Here is a 17033-nt window from a genome sequence, read left to right as displayed (position 1 = left end):
CTTCCTTCCTTCCTTTTTCCTTCCTTCCTTCCGGAATGGAGCCCAAGCTGCGGAGCTGGACTCAGGAGGGAAAGGCTGTGAAGACTCTGCTTTGTACATACAGATCTCTCTCTCTCTCTCTCTCTCTCTGTGTGTGTGTGTGTGTGTATGTGTGTATACACACAAGTGTGTGTGTGTGTGTGTGTGTGTGTTTGCCTCTGCTGCTCATATGGCTGGGAATGGAGCTGAGGACTGAGAAGAGAAGAAAGGGTCAGTTATGTGCAAATTCAGAACTTATATGCATCAATGAGTCCATTGTGTTGAAATAACAAAGAACTTTATTAAGAACACAATGGCGGGATACAGACCGACCAAAAATGGCAGTCTCTCGCCACCCTGGTTTGCTCTGCAAGGGAGCCAAAGTGAACAAACTGTGTGGCTCCATCGCCAAACAAAAAGAACCCACAAAAAGCAGGTTCTTGTTGTGGTGCCTTTGTGACGCTGCAAGGCACCAAAGGCGCACTTGCAGTGTCACAAAGGGGCCGGGACGTGCATACGCTACGCATCCATTGCATCAAAATGGCAGCGCCTGTGTGTACAGGGTGCCGCCATTTTGACGCCCCCATCACGTGCTAGGAGTGAGGTCGGTATGGACACTACGTTCTCGGCCAACCCCTAGCATGTGACGGGGGCTGCGCAAAGGCCCATTTAAATCAGGCCAGCATTTAAGTTAGCATTTAAATCAGAACTGCCCACCCCAAGCCAAATAATACATTAAAACCCCAAAACCTAAAACTCCACCCTCTTTCAAACCTAGCCCCCACCTCCAATTCCCACAGTCAATGGCCCACAGGTAACAAGGCTACCTTTGTCATTCCCAGAAACTAGTCCCCTTCCTGTTAATACCTTCCCCCCAACTTTCTTCATCTAACATGCCACACATTCCAAAGGCTATAAATCAAACAACTATTCTAGCCAGCTGCAACAAATCCCACCCTCTATCTAGCTAACCATTCCACAACCCATAATCCCCAGTCAAATTTATAAACTAAAGCAATGATCTACTCTAATAACAATTAATAGATAAAATTAAGAAAATATAACTTTAAAACATAAAGACATATGGAGAGACAAACCTAACACACAAATCACAAGGGCATTTTCTTATCACCAAAGGAAGAAAAATATATTCTTTGTATTCCTTCTCCACAAAAATAATGTTAGTTCATTTCTGGGATTTTTGTGGCTTCTTTCCTGTGTGGCCTTTCTGATGTCTTAGTAGGTTTGGCTTTGAAGAAAAACATTTCCCACAATGCTGGCATTTGTATGGCTTCTCTCCCGTGTGGGCTCTCTGATGTGTCACTAGGTTTGAGTTCTGAGCAAAACATTGTCCACAATGCTGGCATTTGTGTGGCTTCTCTCCTGTGTGGACTCTCTGATGTGTCAATAGGTGTGCCTTCTGAGAAAAACATTTCCCACAATGCTGGCATTTGTATGGCTTCTCTCCTGTGTGGACTCTCTGATGTCTCACTAAGTCTCCCTTCAAAGAAAAACATTTCCCACAATGCTGGCATTTGTGTGGCTTCTCTCCTGTGTGGACTCTCTGATGTGTTACTAGGTGTGACTTTAAAGGAAAACATTTCCCACAATGCTGGCATTTGTATGGCTTCTCTCCTGTGTGGACTCTCTGATGTCTCACTAAGTCTCCCTTCAAAGAAAAACATTTCCCACAATGCTGGCATTTGTGTGGCTTCTCTCCTGTGTGGACTCTCTCATGTGCCAATAGGTATGACTTGGAAGAAAAACATTTCCCACAATGCTGGCATTTGTATGGCTTCTCTCCTGTGTGGATTCTCTGATGTCTCACTAAGTCTCCCTTCAAAGAAAAACCTTTCCCACAATGCTGGCATTTGTATGGCTTCTGTCCTGTGTGGACTCTCTGATGTTTCACTAGGTCAGGCTTCCAAGAAAAACATTTCCCACAATGCTGGCATTTGTATGGCTTCTCTCCTGTGTGGATTCTCTGATGTCTCACTAAGTCTCCCTTCAAAGAAAAACCTTTCCCACAATGCTGGCATTTGTATGGCTTCTCTCCTGTGTGGATTCTCTGATGTTTCACTAGGTGTGCCTTCTGAGAAAAACATTTCCCACAATGCTGGCATTTGTATGGCTTCTCTCCTGTGTGGACTCTCTGATGTGTTACTAGGTGTGACTTTAAAGGAAAACATTTCCCACAATGCTGGCATTTGTATGGCTTCTCTCCTGTGTGGATTCTGCGATGCATAACAAGGACTGACTTGTAGGCAAAACATTTCCTACAATGCTGGCATTTATGTGATTTCTTTCTTGTATGGACTCTCTCATGACTGACATGTTCTTCTGTAAACAATGACAATGACAGACAAGACTGAATCTCAGCATTAAGAGAGGAAGGTGTTACCCCAAGATTTAGCCCCACGTTAACCCCTCCCTATGTGAGATTAAATTAATTTGGGCACGTTACACATGCGCCGAAAGTACGCGCTCTGCACATACTAGGGTTAGGAAGGGGCGTACTAGGGTTAGAAAGGGGGGGGTGTCTATTCTAGACACCCCTGAACTCTAGTATGCGCAGAGAGCGTACAAATTGACACCCTTCCACACAGGCGCCGCCATTTTGATGTCACGGATGCATAGCGTCCAGATGTTGCGCGGCAGAAGTGACGCTGCAAGTGTGCGACTAGCGCCTCTCAGCGCCACTTCTGGGGTGCAGAAAAGAAGCGCCATTTTCGAGCTGCTTTTTTGCTGTGTCTGGAAACTACGCGGTTTGGCCACTGCGGTTCCTGGACACAGCAACAGGCAGCACCGGCAAACCACCGCTTTCAGGCCATCTGTAACGCGCCATAGTTGGTGTGAGTGACCCGAGCATAACCCTGTTCTGGATGCCCCAAATCCATATAATGATTGTATCCTTACTCGTAGGAGCTAGCAAAGAAGAGATTGTAGGTGAACTGCCATAAGGAAATCATTGGAAGCAGATAGTCAGACAGTTGGAAAATATTCCAATAAATATATGTAAAAATACTTTGATTGAAAAGTGACATCATTTCCTGTGAGACTGCCATAGAGTGTTGAGTCAGAGCACATGGCATGATGCAAGCTAACTGCAGAGGATGCTTCATGCTGTGTGGCACCAGAAGATGACTCATAACCAATACAGTATACAGCTCACATGTGGATTGATGTGGGTTGGAGTTGTGTGTACAAGATATTGTGAAGTTGATGAAAGTCAGGGAGGAGAGCTGGTACATATTTGTTTTCTATTGCAACTCAAGCTAAAGAACCTCCAAGGACTTGGAGGAAATCAACTGTGTCTCTGAGTTATTTTTAAGTGTGGAAAGTGGTTAGTGCATTGCCAATACCTATATCTGGAGATTTGCTTCTGTTCTTGCTGTGTTATTATTGAGCTCTGGGAGTGTCGCCTTCAGACTGTGCTATACATTGGCTTTGAATGGGACCAGAATTCAGAGCCAAGAAGGACCTGAGAGCTGGTGTGATAATCCTTTTTGGCTGAAGTATTTCCACCAAGCACCCATTTCATTTAATTCAGTTTCAGACAATTCTTTCCCCACACAAAAAACTTTCTAAAGTAATTTAAACCTTTTTGGATGCTCGGTTTCTGCCCCCAAGCAACAATTTCAGTACAAATATCAGCCCCAACTGGCTGTTCTTCAGTGTCAGTCCAGTTGCAGACAGACCCTCTGTTGATTTACATTGCTAAACACCTCTCTACACTCGCCAGCCCCACTTGCCATTGAAGTTACTGTCTTCTCTCCCCCATTCTGGACCCGCAGCAATTGGATTCGAGATCCATCTAGATCAGTGATGGCGAAACTATGGAACATGTGCCAGAGGTGGCACTCAGAGCCCTCTCTGTGGGCACGTGTGCCATCACCCCAGCACAGATTTTGCCAGAGTTTGTTACTAGAAAGCCAGAGGGACACGGCAGTTTGCAATAAATAAGGGGCTTTTGGGTTGCAGTTTGGGGACTCGGCCTCTAAAAGGTTCACCATCACTGATCTAGGTAATGTATTACCATTAGCAAAGCCTCACAGAATTCACCACTCCCACCTTTGTTACCTAGTTTGTGTGTGTGTGTGTGTGTGTGCGCACGTGAACACGTATATGTATGTCTATGTGTGTTTTACTTTCCCCCTAAAAAACCCACAAAAACCTATTTGAAATGCCTCTGGAGTTCTGTGTGTTTCCCGGCCCTTCAGCCCCTAACCAACCCAGCTGCCAAGGTACCTCTTGCCTTCTTCTTCCACCGTTCTCATACGCCTCTCCCCCAGGGGCATGCCTGCCACCCAAATCTCACAAACCAGTCAGTTAATAGCCTCCGCAACTGATTCCCTTCCCCCAAGCCGTTCTAGGCCCCATTATACTTACCAACGACTTAAAACTACTAACATTTAAACTACTAACAACTCCCCCCTAAACCTCAAGACCATTCTGGATGAACCACAGTAGCTGGTTCTGACAATTGGCAGTTTACAATGGGGTATTTAGTATCCTTATAAAGTGGGGAGCAATAGTGCCTCACTAAATCACAAATTCCAATATTCTACAGGATGTTGCTATCTCAATTAAACTACACTTGAAAGGGATCTAGGACTCCCAGTAGACCACAAGTTGAACATGGGCCAACAGTGTGATGCGACAGCTAAAAAGGCCAATGTCATTCTAGGCTGCATCAATATGAGTATAGTTTCTTGATCAAGGGAAGTAATAGTGTCATTCTCTTCTGCTTTGGTCAGGCCTCCCTTGGAATAATCCTGTGTCCAGTTCTGAGCCCCACAATTCAAATGGATGTTGAAAAGTTTGAACATGCCCAGAGGAGGGCATCCAAAGTGGTGAAGGATTTGGAAACCATGAAGCCCTATGAGGAATGGCTTAGAGAGCTGGTTATGTTTAGCCTTGAGAAAAGAAAGTTAAGAGTGGATACGATATCCATGTTTAAATATCGGAAAGGGTCGTATTTATGATGGAACAAGCTTGCTTTCTGCTGCTACAGAGAAAAGGAGACACTACAATGGATGCAAGCCACATAGAAAGAGGTTCCATCTAGACATTATTAGGGACTTTGGGACAGTAAGAGCTCTTCGACAGTGCAATATACTCCCTTAGTGCTTGGTGGAGTCCTCTTCTTTGGAGGTCTTTAAACAGAGGCTGGATGGTGCTTGGAATGTGTATTCCTGCATGGCAGAAGAGGGTTGAACTGGATGGCCCTTGCGGTCTATTCCAACTCTATGATTCTATAATTCTAGTGGAATCATAGCACAATGATAATTTAGCATAAAAGGGACCTCAGTCTTCATAAAAAGGAGAATGGATTACGGTTCCTTACCCACAGAGGCCACATTCTGATAATTCTCCATCATCACATAACTGTAGATCAGTCTCTGTTTCTTCGTCAACAGTTTCCATTCGTCTTCGGTGAAATATACTGCCACATCCGCAAAGGTCACCTGCAACAGAAAATAGCCCTCATTCAGAGAGTGACTAAGCAAAAGGGGAGGAAAGCACATGGTTCATCCCAAATATTATTTCATCACTTCAATATTCAATCCAGGAAATTAACTTTAAATTCTGTCAGCAAAGGGAAAAAACAACTACTGCCTTTGAGATCCAGTTTGTCTCGAATCCTTTCAATATAATATACAATATAATAACCAATATAATTTAGGCCATGGCTGGGATATAGAGGATGGATTAGGATACTCACTATCCCAACACATACAGTACATTTAGCCACCAAAAAATTATAGTGCATTTAAACATTTCTTGCCACTTTTCAGAGGCAAAAGTTAATTTTAAAAAACTGTTCTGGGGAGCACTGTGGGCTTGAGGGCTTGGGGCCCTCCCCATATTTAGATCCAGAGATGGTCTCCCATATCCCCCATTTCACAGACGGGAAAAGCAATACATAAGTGGAAAAGCAACACCAAAAGGTGGTCAAGATGGACAAAGTTGTTTATGAGAAAGATAGAATCATAGAATCATAGAATTGTAGAGTTGGAACAGACCACTAGGGCCATCCAGTCCAACCCCCTGCCATGCAGGAAATCCAAATCAAAGCATCCCTGACAGATGGCCATCCAGCCTGTTTAAAGACCTCCAAGGAAGGAGACTCTATCACTCTCCGAGGTCACACAAGCTAGGAAGGGCACAACAGTTTGCTTTTGCTTCAGCCTCCTGGGAAGGGCAATATCCTGCCTCTTTCTTTCCTCTCCTCTCCCCACTTTTGAGTTGATGGGGTGCAAACTGAATGGCACTCAGAAACTGAAGTAAGCTGAGAAGGGGGAAAGTGGGAGGAGGAGAGAGCAACCGGGACATTTTTAAAAGCCCCTGAAAAAGTGGGTTGACAGAGGATTAACCAGGACTGTCTTTGCCAAACTCAGACAGTATGTGATTTGCTTCCTTTCATAAATTGGCCCAGCAGTGACACAGATGAAGCTAATAGGATAGTGACTTACTGAAGGACTGTCTCTGGTAAATTGGGAAAGTATGTTCTCTGTTTGCTTTCAAGAGCTGGCCCAGCAGTGACACAGATGAAACTAATAGTCAAGAACCTCGACTCACCAAAGAGTTCTTGTATCTCTGCATCCTCTTTCTCTTGGGGCCCAACTCCCTGCGCTTGGCCTCTGTGTCGGCCATCAGGTGGGCAGGGGTCCTGGTGGTCTTGCACTTGGGTCACTTACAGCAAAAGGTGCCCCAAAGATGTGTCCAAGGGGACTGAGATGAAGTTCCTGAGAAAGGAGACCAGAGATTCAAAAAAGGACGCAAATTGGATCTCCTATAAAGAATTAATGCAAATAGATAGAACTGGTTATAGAATAAAGACATGAAAAGATCCTAATGATCAGGGTTATGATCTTTCATGGTTCTTTTACAGACAATTAAGAAAACTCTTCCTAATGGATAAAAACAATACGGTATTTGCAAATCAGACTCTGATCTAGAACAGGAAAAATGTTGAATAAAGATGCCTTGTTAGCAAGACTTTATAATTGTATTCTTAAAAAATCTGTACAGAAGAGGAAGTTATTAAATAAAATATGGTTAGATGGTCTCAAAACTTTGGTTTTGCAATTGAATTAGACCCTTGGGAGTACACTTGGAAACAAAGATTGAACTATACTTGCAGCCAAAACATCAAAGAGAGTTATTATAAAACATTTTTGGTGGTATTTAACACCAGAGAGAATAAGCAAGATGTATAAGAATTGCAGTAATTTGATACAGTTAAATACCTGGGGGTTTGGCTCTCCACTAAAAATTTGGAACTGTATAAGAATAATTACTGTAAAACTTGGCTTAAAATTAAAGCAGATTTATCCCGTTGGAATAAAATCAGCTTATCCTGGTTGGGTAAAGTGGCTGCTATTAAAATGTTAGTTTTACCTAGAATGATTTTCTTGTTTCAAACTATCCCAATCTTAACTAATGAAGCACCATTTGTAACGTGGAATCGAGATATTAGCAAGTTTTTGTGGGGAGGCAAGAAACCTAGAGTCCGCTTTCGGATAATGCAGGATGATGTAAAAACGGGGGCTTGGGACTTCCTGATTTAAAGACATACTTCTTCGCATGTTGTTTTGATTGGTTAATACAATGGTTTAATTTGGAAGACAAATCTCTTTTGAATTTGGAAATGTCCGGAAATGTGTTTGGGACACACGCATATCTTTCCTATGATAAGATCAAGGCTAATAATGCATTTACATTACATTTTGTTAGAAAAGCTCTCTTTAAAACTTGGACTAAGTTTAAAAAATTATTATATCCAAAGCTCCCACTCTGGACTTCAGTCAAGGAGGCTTTCCGTAGAAACGATACTATTATTCCGGGTCGTTGGTTAACATATGATGACTTACTTGTAAGAGATAAAAGGACAAATGTATTGTTTATTAAAACCATGAACGGATTGGATGAAGAAGGAATAACACTGAACTGGTTTCTTTATAGACAAATCAAGGAAAGATTTGTATTGCATAATAAGATCATTGGTATTAATCCTGTTTTATCTGAATTTGACAAAATAATTTTTGGAAAAAATGTAGGTAGAATCTCTAAGCTTTATAAGTATTTGTTAAACCTTCAAATGCATGACGAGCGAATTAAGCCGTCAATGATAAAATGGGCACAAGATCTGGGTGAAAATTTACCCTTAGAACAGTGGGGGGAAAACTGGCGGGTCCGAATGAAATATACTGCTTGTATAGCAATCAGAGAAAATTATTACAAGATGCAGAATAGGTGGCATGTAACTCTTTTAAAGCTCTCCAAAATTTACAAAAACCAAAATTTGGACTGCTGGAAGTGTGGTAACTCCCCAGGATCCCTGGTACATATGTGGTGGCAATGTCAGCATGCCAAGAAATACTGGAAAGTGATTCATCAGAAGATGCAAATGATTCTTAATTATAAATCCCCGTTTGACCCGAGAATGTTTTTGTTGAATATGGTTATGGATGTTAAACTTGAGAATATGCATGGAAAATTACTGTTTTATATGATTTCAGCGGCCAGATTGGTGTATGCTTCTTGTTGGAAAGGGTCAGGGCAGCCCTTGTGGAAGGACTGGACTATGAAACTATTGGATTATATGGAATTGGAGAAACTCACTTGCTACATGGAAAACCTTGACTGGGAAATAACAAAGAAAGTACGGCATCCTTTTATGTTGTTTATTAAGAAGGAAGGCCTAGCCCCTAATTTTATATGGTAGCTATGATTTTTGATTTATCTTATCGGGAAGGATATGAGATTAGGCACAGAAGCAAAAACATAAGTATAATATATGATATATGACTTTTTTTTACTATATTTAAATTGTGCATGGATTAATTCTATTTGTTTAGATCTGATTGCATTAAGGGCTATAATTTGGCATAATCGTGTCCCATCTTTCTCTTGGAAGTCTTACTTAATCTTGCTTTTAGATTAGAATACTGTATATTTTGTATAGTTTATAACTAATACATTTATTTAAGATGTAATGCTGTATATGTTGTTCATCTTATATATTGTTATGTGTATCTTTATGTGTTTTTAATGCCTAATAAAGATTATACTAAAAAAAAAGAATTGCAGTAATTTGTATTGGAAATGTGAAAAGGAGAAGGGCTCAATCTATTATTTGTGGTGGACTTTGGGAAAGCGATACAATATTGGAAGTTGATTTATTTTGAAATTAAGAAAGTTGTAACTATCTTTTAAATTCGTGCTTAATATAATAGAACAATCCATAGGGGGAAAATGGTTTATTATTATTTTATATGTTGTCATCTGCAAGAATAGTGTTTGCTCAGAGATAGAAAAGTAAAGAAATTCCTTCAAAAGAAGATTGGATATTTAAGCTTCTGGACATGATGGAAATGGACAAACTCTCAAGAGGAATTAGAAATTAACCGTCAAATTTATATAAAGGAGACTGGAATAATATAACTGAATATCTCCAGAAGCATGGAGGGAAAATGTTACTTTAGAGACAAGACTAATTTAATTTAAAGTGTTTTAATTTATTCAAAGAAATATAACATCGGTAAAACAGAAGTATGTTGAGAGGTTAAAAGCCCAATGATGTTGAGTTTAATCTAATGAGAGCGATTTTGTATCAACTGTTTTACAATTTAAATGAGGCCTGAAAAAGAAAATAAATGATTTGTAAGGATAAGGATAAGTAGAACAATATATATTTACTTTTTACTTATTAACAGATAATTAAAAATGAATGAGATAGAAATAAAAGTTAGTCTGGTAGTTTGGAAGCAGTGGATGGTAAATGTAATAGGTTTGTCTTTAACCCTCAGTGCTATGGAATCCTGGGATTGTACCTTTGGACACTTAGCCTTCTCTGCCAGAGAGCTCTGGTGCCACAATGAACTACAAATCCCAGAATTCCACAGGATGGAGCCAGGAGAGTTAAAGCGGTTTCGAACTGGATTATTTCTGCCGTGCAGATACAGCCTGAGTCGGTTGTAAAAGGGCAGAAGCACCCAAGTCTTGGTTTTACCTTCCTAATAATGGATTTCATTTAAAAAAAGAAGCAGTTTGTTTTTCTGTCTAATTCTTATTTTTGTTGTTCTTGTTTGTTTCTATGTTTATTTGGTCATAATATGAGATGGTCTGTTCTGCCTCCTTCCTTCTTGCCTGGAAATCTCTTAATAAGGAAACTGGGGAGACTTTTAAAACCTTCCAAAGGAGCTACTTTTGGCCTTGTTTGGGGGGGCAGTCCTCCTCTTAGAAGCCAAAGCCCAATGTTTGTGAAGAAGAAGAATAAGGCTTGTATTGAAACTATGCTTCCCATTTCTGATCCCTTTTAAAACCCATGTTCCCCAGAAGGAGCAGAGCTTTGTAATAAGAAAACCCTCTCAGAAAAGACACACAAAAGACACACAAAGGGACACACTTCCTTCCTTTTGGCCCAAGGAGCCTAGCCTCCTTCTCTCTCTGGAGCCTCAGGAGAGAAAGAGAAGCCTCTGTTCAACTGAGGCCTCAGAGAAGGTTCCGGAACATTATTCCCAACAGTCAAAAGCAGCACAAAATGGCCACCGGAACAAAAAATGGCTGCTTGAAAACAAAATGGCTGCCGGAACACAAACTGGATGCCTCTGCCTTATGATTATTAAGGTCTGGCGGCAGCTCCATCCTCTCCCCCGCAGGCCTGATAATATCATCATCACCACCTCCAGCACCATTTCTACTGCGTGAGAGCCACCATTAAAAGCATTGAAATCCCTTTGGGGAGTCCCAGTCTCCCACCTTCAGAGAGAGTGGGCCTTGCCTAGAAGGACTGCTGGGCCTCCTTCCTCCCCTCCTTAATGGCAGTGGACAAAGGAAAGCAGCAGAAGTAGTAGAACCAAGCCAGGCCCAGCCAGACTTCAGTGCAGCAGTGAAGCCTAGTGGTTCCAGGCCTTGTCTCTCTGCTCTCACTCCACTCCTTCCTCTCTGTCTGTTCTCCCACTAAAACTCTGCTCCTTTCTCCTCACTCTCTCTCTCTTCCACGCGCAGAGCTATATAGAGAAGCAGAAGCTCCGCCTCTTTTTGAGGCTGGCCAATGGGGGCAGAGCATCTGGAAGACCCCGCCCCCTGCCCCAGACTCATATTTTGTGTTCCGGCGTCCATTCTGTGTTCTGGCAGCCATTTTGTGTGCTGCTTGTGACTGTGGGGAATAATGTTCCAGAACCTTCTCTGAGGCCTCAGTTGAACAGACCATTGGCTTCTCTTTCTCTCCCTGACGCTTTAGAGTGAGAAGGAGGCCCGGCTCCTTGGGCCAAAAGGAAGGAAGTGTGTTTCTTTGTGTGACTTTTGTGTGTCTTTTCAGAGTTCAATCCTATATATACAGAGAGTGTTAGCCTCTTGGATGCCAGAAGGTTCCTCTCATTCTTCAGTGCAAGAAGCAACACCTCAGCTGCCTTCTAGAAGATAAAGCAAAAAGGCTTCCAAAAGGACTGAAGCCTTGGACAAGTCACACTCTCTCAGGCTCAGAGGATGGCCATGGGAAACCCACTCTGAAGGAACCTGCCAAGAAAACCCCTTCAGAGATTCCCATCAGGTCACCATAAGACCTGGAAACAAGGCACACACACACCAGTCACAATATTGGGAAATAGGTGCAAGTCTTGCCCTGTGCAAGTCACACTCTCTCAGCCTCAGAGCACAGTAGTGACAGGAATCGCTCAGCCAAGGGTGCTGCCAGTCTTTCACACTGCAGCAGCCATGGAGCACTTGATGATGGAAAGGTCAACAGTGCCCCAGCCACCAGCCACTGCCTTCTTGGCAGAGGCAACGGTTGGGCAGAGGCTCAAGTCCATGGCGGCTCCCTTGATCCCAGCCATTAAGCCCTGAAGCTGACAGGAAGGTTAGGATTCATTTCTTCCCTGGAGAAGTCACACTCTCTCAGCCTCAGAAGAGGGCAGGGACAGACCTCCTCCCCAGCCTAAATCTTGGAATTTAAGAATTGATCCAAGGACAGGATGGGCAAGTGACATCTGCCCCTTTTCTGGAGGGACTATTTTGGATCTAGGATCCATTTTAAGGCCAACAGGCTAAACGTAAACACTGATCTCAGTCAGAGTCCTTGGTGAGGAGATAGGTTTGATCCTGCTATAAATCTGTGGATATAAGGATTCAATAGTACCAGCGGATCCACATATGCACACGTTCAGAACAAGACTGCACCTGTCTATTCACAAGCAAGACTCACTGAGGTCAGGACAAGCATGTTGTTGTTGTTGTTGCTGTTATTGCAGTGTGCCTTGGCAAGATTTCTTAAGAGTGATATCCATCCACTGACGGCTGAGAGAGTGTGGCTTATTGCCCCAGTTCATCCAGTGGGTTTATACAGCCAAGCCTGTACTCGAACCCTGGGCTCCAGAGTCACCCAGGACATGATTTGGTTTCCTGGAAATACAGTGTTCAGAGGAAGCCTTTTGTTGCTGGACTAAGACTCTGGAGACCAGAGTTCAGATCTCGTTTGCTTAGCTTCAGAGGGTGGCAAAGGCAAAAAACCAAGGAGTCTTTAACAACGTGATTTCCAGAACTATATCTCTCAATCCTCCCTCCTTCTAAGGATCTCTTTTCACTGCCCTCCCTGCCAGGATCTCCCCCCAACTCTAGGATTCTGTGTATTCCTGCATGGAAGAAGGAGGCTGGACTGGATGGCCCTTGGAGGTCTGGGATTCTGTGTATTCCTGCATAGAAGTAGGCTGGACTGGATGGCCCTTTGTAGTCTAGGATTTTGGGTATTCCTGCATAGCACAAGGGGGATGGACTGGATGGTCCTTGGAGGTCTGGGATTCTGTGTATTCCTGCATGGAAGAAGGAGGCTGGACTGGATGGCCCTTGGAGGTCTGGGATTCTGTGTATTCCTGCATGGAAGAAGGAGGCTGGACTGGATGGCCCTTGGGGGTCTAGGAGTCTGTGTATTCCTGCATGGCAGAAGGAGGCTGGACTGCATGGCTCTTCGTGGTCTAGGATTTTGGGTATTCCTGCATAGCACAAGGGGATGGACTGGATGGCCCTTGGGGTCTAGGATTCTGTGTATTCCTGCATGGCAGAAGGAGGCTGGACTGGATGGCCCTTGGGGTCTAGGATTCTGTGTATTCCTGCATGGCAGAAGGAGGCTGGACTGGATGGCCCTTGGGGGTCTAGGAGTCTGTGTATTCCTGCATGGCAGAAGGAGGCTGGACTGGATGGCCCTTGGGGGTCTAGGAGTCTGTGTATTCCTGCATGGCAGAAGGGGGCTGGACTGGATGGCCCTTGGGGGTCTAGGAGTCTGTGTATTCCTGCATGGCAGAAGGAGGCTGGACTGGATGGCCCTTGGGGGTCTAGGAGTCTGTGTATTCCTGCATGGCAGAAGGGGGCTGGACTGGATGGCCCTTGGGGGATCATTTCCAATTCTAGGGCTCTCAGATTTTCTTCTCTTCCCATTTTATAGAGGACAAATGACTTTGCTTCAAACTCAGTTGACACTAATTAAAGCAGTGTGTCCTAACCCCATTTGGGACTTTCGGCCCTCGCCTTCCCCGCTTCAGCCTCTCTAGACCAAAAGAATTCTGCAGAACTTAAAAGCCTCCATCTTATTCTAGGCTCAGAAGTGGTTAAGAAGGGAGGTCCTTTGCAGTCCAGGCCTCTGGCCACCCTCTTTGGGGTCCCTTCTGACTTTGCGTCCCTTTCATCTTGCATTAGGGATTCCCTAAAGGCCTCCACCTGCCAAGTGCCAAGTGCTGAGGCAGAGGCAGCCATTTTGTGTTCCGGCGGCCATTTTCTGCTGTTTGTGACTGTGGGGAATAATATTCCAGAACCTCTGAAGCCTCAGTTGAATAGAGCCTCCTCTTTCTCTCCTGAGGCTCCAGAGAGAGAAGGAGGCCAGGCTCCTTGGGCCAAAAGGGAGTCAGTGTGTTTCTTGGTGTGTCTTTTGTGTCTCTTTCCAGAGAGGGGTTTCTTATACAGAAATGGGGAGGATGGTTTTAATAGAAGCCTTGTTATTCTTCACAAATATTGGGCTTTGGCTTCTAAGAGGAGGCCAAAAAGAGCTCCTTTGGGAGATTTTAAAATACTCCTCCCTTTTCTTATTAAGAGATTTGCAGGCAAGAAGGAAGGAGGCAGACCAGACCATCTCATATTACCAAGAATGAAACAAACAAACAAAACAAGAAGAACAAAAATAAGGATTAGACAGAAAAACAAACTGCTTATCTTTTAAAAAGTAGAACCATTTTTAAGGGTAAAAATCAGCCTTTGGTGCTTCTACACTTTTACAACTGACTCAGGCCGTATCTGCACTGAAGAAATAATTCAGATCGAAACCGCTTTAACTCTCCTGGCTCCATCCTGTGGAATCTTGGGATTTATAGTTTGTTGCGGTATCAGAGATCCAGAGCCACGCAAGGCAAGGCTCTCCAGGGCTCTCTTGGCTCTCCTTTGCTTGCGAATTCAGTGGGCCCCTGGAGCGTATACCAAAATCCGCGTATGCTCAAGTCCATGCGTGCAGACATTTGGGACAAAAGTCCCTCTCCTCTCCTCCCCTCCCCTCCCCTTCCCTCCCCAACTTTTTCCCTCCCCGCCGCCACGGTCGGGGGAAAGGTCGCGTGGGGGCCTCCAGCCCACCATCTGGTCCTTCCGCAGAGGTGGCAGTGATTGTGGCGGTGGCAGCGAAGAGGAGGCGGAGGAGCAGCACCAGAGGCCTCCTCTCCATCTCGGCCTGCACGCCCCCGATGCTGCCACCGCAGAAGGGCCGGGTGGTGACTTGGAGGCCTCTTGGCCTCCAGTAGCCCCACATGGCCCTCGCACAGAGACAGAGGCGGCGGCAAAGAGGAGGCCTCTGGCATTCTCCTTGGCCTCCTCTCCACTGCCACCAACACAGGAGGTGCCGGCAGCGACGGCGGAGAGGAGTCTGAGGCTTGGCCTCCTTGCAGCCGCAGCTCCACTGCCGCCCCCAATGCGAAAGGGCCAGGTGCAGCCTGGAGGCCTCTTGTCCAGCTTGTTTCATGTTTTTGTTTTATATACAGTACTGTTTAATTTGGTTAAATGCTATTAAGGGACATATCTATGAGATTCTATGATATGGGGTGCACTATAAACCTTTTAATAAATGAACAGGCATTGCAATCCTATATATTCATATTATCAGACATAACTCCAGAGAATGTTAGCCTTTTGGATGCCACAAGGTTCCTCTCATTCTTCAGAGCAAGAAGCAACACTTCAGCTGCCTTCTAGAAGATAAAGCAAAAAGGCTTCCAAAAGGACTGAAGCCTTGGGCAAGTCACACTCTCTCAGCCTCAGAGGATGGCCATGGGAAACCCACTCTGAAGAAACCAGCCAAGAAAACCCTTTCAGAGACTCCCATAAGGTCACCATAAGACCTGGAAACAACTGGAAGGCAGACCCCAAGAACAACATTGGGAAATAGGTGCAAGCCTTGCCTTGGGCAAGTGCAATGACTGGGCTCCAGTCAATGGAAGTCTTTTTCAGGCAGTAAAGGGAGGTTTATGCAAATGCAGAGTGACATCACTGCTACGGAAGGCTCTCTTGACCAATCAGAGAGCAAGATAAAGGTTCTTCTGGAAACTTCCGTGAGAAGGAGATATAAGGCCTGAGAGACCAAGAGACAGTTGGGGGAATTGTGTCGGTTGGAGATCGAGAGAGAGAGAGTTAAAGAGCGCATCTTGGAAGTTAGTCTCAGAATTGGATGTTTAGGTTTATTTATTATTATAATAGCTTGTAGGAATTGAATATTATATACTTACAAATATTGTACCTGCAAGACTCTTAATATCTTGTATGACTTATATTTTAGTTATGTTTTGTTATTTATAGTAAATATCTCCTTGGAGTATCTACTACTCAACGCTCCTTTTACACATGATTTGGCTCGGTTGATGCTTGGGAAGATCAGTAAAAAAGTAGAAATAAGTCTCCTTAACTGGTCCCAGTGTAGGTTAAGGGAAATCCTTTTATATTTCACTGGGAGGTGGAGAGAGAGAGAGAGAGAGTGTGTGTGTGTTTTGGAAAGGATTAAAGTGGAGAGATAAAGGTTAGAGTAAGAGCTGAGGCAAGAGAAAAGTGACCCCTCTTTAGAATATTTTTGTTAGTATAAATAAAGGATGAAAGATGAATATGTAAAATAGAAATGCATAAGTAGGTATGTGTGTGTGTATATATATATATGTATGTGTGTGTTTGTATATGAAGATTGATATATGTGTGTTTGTATATATGTTTTAATAATAAAATATTTTTAAAAATTAAAAAATAAATCAGTGGGAGGTGGCAGCGTGATTTAAGGAATGTAACAATTTGTAAGCCACTTTGATAGCCTTTTGGCTGAAGAAAGAGCGGTATAAAAGTATTATTATTATTATTATTATTATTATTATTATTATTACAGGGCTGCAGTTTGGCTTCTTGGACCACCGGAGATCATCACAGTGAGTCAATTGGAAAAGCCCATCTCACTCCAAAAAACAAAGGTACTTGAGGAGTTTGCACTCTACATCTTTCTGTAATAATAGCTACAAAACTGATAATAGCATTTGGGACATTTAGTCTTTTAAAAACAAATATGGCAGATTTAAATGCTGCTTTAAAACCTCTTTCCCTCTGCCAGCTTTGCGCTGGTTTTGGGGGGAAATGAGAAAGTGTTGGGAGGGAGGGACTGCCAGAATTCCCTAGCACTGAGCCAGGGCAGCTAAAGTGGTCCCAGTCCTGCAGCTGGACTGGCCTCCCTGAGCGGTCAAGACCTGAGCTGGGTTGTGGACGATGGGCACTCTTGATATTAATATCAATATCTTTCACTATTGATTGTAATTAAGGAGGGGATCAGGTTCCTCCTTTCAATAGCATCAGGAAAATATTTAGCTGTTGTTAACGTTCAGAAATCCTGTTTGGGGACTTTTTGTGTTCTCACAGCCATCGGGTGCGATCAGGAAAACCTTTCTGTGTTGTTTAGGTTCAGAAATCCTGTTTGGGGTCCCTTCCGACTTTGGGGCCCTTTCATCCTCCAT

The 17033-nt window shown here is 43.6% G+C and overlaps 1 protein-coding gene across 1 annotated transcript; it reads right to left on the bottom strand.

The window, feature by feature from the left end:
* Window positions 1-1109: 1109 nt before the first annotated feature.
* LOC149301631 (uncharacterized) lies at window positions 1110-11837 on the bottom strand. Its single transcript, XM_089484331.1, has 3 exons — window positions 11733-11837; window positions 5366-5486; window positions 1110-2358 (listed from the first exon to the last, which is right to left on the bottom strand). The coding sequence occupies exons 1-3, from the start codon at window positions 11835-11837 to the stop codon at window positions 1205-1207; spliced, it is 1380 nt and encodes a 459-aa protein (XP_089340457.1). The 3' UTR covers window positions 1110-1204.
* Window positions 11838-17033: the final 5196 nt, after the last annotated feature.

This window comes from Sceloporus occidentalis, unplaced genomic scaffold, assembly GCF_023333645.1.
Source record: "Sceloporus occidentalis isolate IW3139 unplaced genomic scaffold, rSceOcc1.0.p SCAF_21, whole genome shotgun sequence".
Classification (NCBI taxonomy): domain Eukaryota; kingdom Metazoa; phylum Chordata; class Lepidosauria; order Squamata; family Phrynosomatidae; genus Sceloporus; species Sceloporus occidentalis.
This window is presented reverse-complemented; position numbering and strand designations above follow the sequence as displayed.